The sequence below is a fragment of the Amaranthus tricolor genome, chromosome 5 (genome assembly GCF_026212465.1).
Source record: "Amaranthus tricolor cultivar Red isolate AtriRed21 chromosome 5, ASM2621246v1, whole genome shotgun sequence".
Lineage (NCBI taxonomy): Eukaryota > Viridiplantae > Streptophyta > Magnoliopsida > Caryophyllales > Amaranthaceae > Amaranthus > Amaranthus tricolor.
Window position 1 is genome coordinate 17755071 of NC_080051.1, and position 3338 is coordinate 17758408.

General features: G+C 33.0%; 1 protein-coding gene across 1 annotated transcript; it reads left to right on the forward strand.

Annotated features, from left to right (window-relative positions):
• The first annotated feature begins 426 nt into the window (after window positions 1-426).
• On the forward strand, window positions 427-1437 carry LOC130814320 (osmotin-like protein). Its single transcript, XM_057680435.1, has one exon. The coding sequence runs from the start codon at window positions 479-481 to the stop codon at window positions 1226-1228; it is 750 nt and encodes a 249-aa protein (XP_057536418.1). The 5' UTR covers window positions 427-478; the 3' UTR covers window positions 1229-1437.
• The last annotated feature ends 1901 nt before the right edge of the window (window positions 1438-3338 follow it).

Genomic DNA, 3338 nt, shown 5'->3' on the forward strand with positions numbered 1-3338 from the left:
TTTAATTTTTTTTGTAAAGAAACACCTTTTATAATTTTTTTTGTAAAAAAACACCTTTTAAGAGACTTTTTTAAAAAAAAACACCTTAAATCAGATGCCGGTGACTTTTGTCAACTTTCCGGCGTTGACTGGCATAGTCAACGCCGGAAAGTTGACAAAAGTCACCGGAAACTGATTTAAGGTGTTTTTTTTTTAAAAAAAGTCTCTTAAAAGGTGTTTTTTTACAAAAAAAATTATAAAAGGTGTTTCTTTACAAAAAAGGGGTTTTAAAAGGTGTTTCTTTGCAAATTTCCCATATATTAATAACTATGTAAATGTTGATGTTGATGCTTCCAATTTACCATTAGTATTTGACCGTTTCTTTTTACCTTTGTACTATGAAGTATCAGACTGCTTCCTAGTTTCTATAAATACCACCCCAGGACACCAATTCAATTCATCCAAAGCTTGTAATTTTACCATCTCTATAACCTAAAAAATGGCAGTAATAACTTCTCCAATATCTATCTTCTCCTTCCTAGCAATCCTCACCTTGGCCCAAGCCCAATCTGAGCTTATTTTCACTGTAGTCAACAACTGCCCATTCACTATCTGGCCCGCACTCTTACCAAACCATGGCTTCCCCGTCTTAGAAAAAGGCGGGTTCCCCCTCTCAAGCTTAACTCATCGCTCTTTCCCTGTCCCAAACACCCACTGGGCCGGTCGTATCTGGGCCCGAACCGGCTGTACCTACACCAACGGCCGGTTCAGCTGCGCCTCCGGAGACTGCGGAGGCCGTCTGGAGTGTAACGGCCTGGGCGGGCAGATCCCCGCAACATTAGCTCAGTTCAGCATTCACCACGGCAACAGAGATCACTCTGCTTATGGAGTGAGTCTTGTTGACGGGTTCAACCTGCCCATGACAATCACCCCCCACGAGGGCAAAGGAGTTTGCCCCGTGGTGGGCTGCAAGGCGGACTTGTTACGAACTTGCCCTGAGCCACTAAAGTTTAGAGGTCCGCATGGTAATGGGCCGGTTGTCGGGTGCAAGAGTGGGTGTGCGGCTTTTAATACAGATGAACTTTGCTGTAGGAACCATTTTAATAGCCCGAAAACTTGTCACGGGTCAAGCTATTCAGAGTTCTTTAAGCATTCTTGTCCTGCTACTTTTACTTATGCTCATGATACTCCTTCGCTTATGCATGATTGTGTTGCTCCTCGTGAGCTTAAGGTTATTTTCTGTCATTAGGAATATAATAACTAAGCTCTTTTTTTTAAAAAAAAAATTAATTTAGCTTTCTCTATCTCGTGTGTTTTGGGTTTGATTAAATGGCTATGAATGTTGTGAAATTGGTGTGAAAAATGTAATGAAAAGAGCTGTTTTAGTAGGTTTTGAGTCAAATTTCAAATGTTAATCCATTTTTTAGGTTTAAACCTTCTACTTCCTCCATTTTACAATGGTTGCTATTTCGGTGCTATTCAATGTTTTAATTTATTTAAATTATTTTGTGACTAATGTATAAAAAAACTCCTTTATATTTCCTTTAAGGGATGTTTGGTATACGAGAATGAGAATTGTAAGACTTATATGTAAGACTTGAGATTAGACTTGAAAGAGCACTTTAAGAAAAAATATCTTATTCTTTATTTGGTAAAATTTTAGAATGAAAAGGATTTAATTAAAAATAGTTACAAAGTTATCAATTTACCTTTATTATATCTGTCATTTTTATTTCATTAATGGAAAAATTGTCATTTTTAAACAAATTTAAGTTTCACCCCAAACGTCTTCCTACTCCTAGGACATTACAAGGTGGAATTTGAGGGGTTGAGACTTGAAAGTCTCGTATCCATACCTATATAGTATAAACAAACATGGTACTTTGTTTAATTCAAGTCTCACCCCTCAAATCTCAATCCTATTTCCTAGTGCCAAAAACACCTCCTAAAATGTCCCAATTAGTTTTTCAATGCTAATTATTAATTATTTTTACTACGTGTTTTGTTTTCTACATATAAATTAAAATATAGTTAAGTAGAATCTTAATTAATTTGTCTTATTTTAAATTTTATTAATATTAACTTTTTATAATTTTACTCAAGCATAATTACAAATTTAAGATTGAAAACATATAATACCTCCTATTCATCTAAAATTGACACTTATTCGATCATTAATATATCGAGTTATGTACAATTAAAAATTATAAAAAGTTGATATTAACAAGCTTTACATCAAAACGAATTAAATAAGATCCTACATGACTATATTTTAACTTATAGATTAATTACAAAATGCAATTTAAGAGTGATAGATGAATAGTGTCCCAAAATAAAATGTCCCATTTTAGATAAATAGGATGTATTATTAACAAATGTACCAAAATTAAATAGAACATTTAAAGGGAACAAGAGAGACTATAGCTAATTTAATTTTATTTGAATCGTCTAATAAAATAATTTTATAATATATAAAAAATTAAAATAAGACGTAGATTGCCAAAAAAAAAAAATCAAATATACAGCTACTTTTATTATGTATTGAATCCAGCTTCCAAGCTAGCTGTAGACTAGTGTTTTAACAGTCAACATCAACATTACCCTTGGTAGTTAATAAAGATAATAAATCAAATCCTTATTTGTCTTTTTTTAGGCTTTGTTTGGATAATAATGTTGAACATAAAGGAAAGGAAGATAAGTGGGAACGAAGAAGGAAAAAAAATTAATAAGGAAAACTTCCGTTGTAATTTGTTTGGAAGAAAGTGTAAGATGAAGAGAAAAATCATCTTTCATTGTATTCGAGTTGATTGTTCGACCAAAAAAATTATGAAAAACCTAGGTACGAAAAAGCAGTGTTTCTATTTTAATTGATTTCTCTCACATGTGAACTTGATGAGGCTCGTAAGTGATGGGGTGTTGAGATGGTTTATATCACATTAATAAATTAAAGATGGTGCGTATACTTTATAAGTTATTGAAGTATTTCTTTGCATTTCATATGATTTTGAAATGATATTTATTTGGTTTATGAAGTTTTCCCAATACTATGCTAGTATCCACAACTTTTTATAACTAATATATAATTATTAACCGAGATTACGCGAGCCTAATAGTGATCGAACCGACTTATATACTACCCAAATTATGCTCGAAGTCGAACTCTATCCGGCTAAAAAATGACTTAACCCATATCGATTTTAGTCGAACTTTTGTAAACCCGAATCAATTTAGCAACCGACTTAATACTGTCCTTATTGCCCCATATAGCATGTAAACTGACTTAGTTTAGCAACTGCAAATGCTATGTATGGTGTAGTTCATGTCATAGCATATATATCTTTGAATACTCCAATTTGTGA

Bases quoted from the DNA above. Each gene is read 5' to 3' on its own strand.
- LOC130814320 (XM_057680435.1), top strand. From the start codon at position 479: ATGGCAGTAATAACTTCTCCAATATCTATCTTCTCCTTCCTAGCAATC.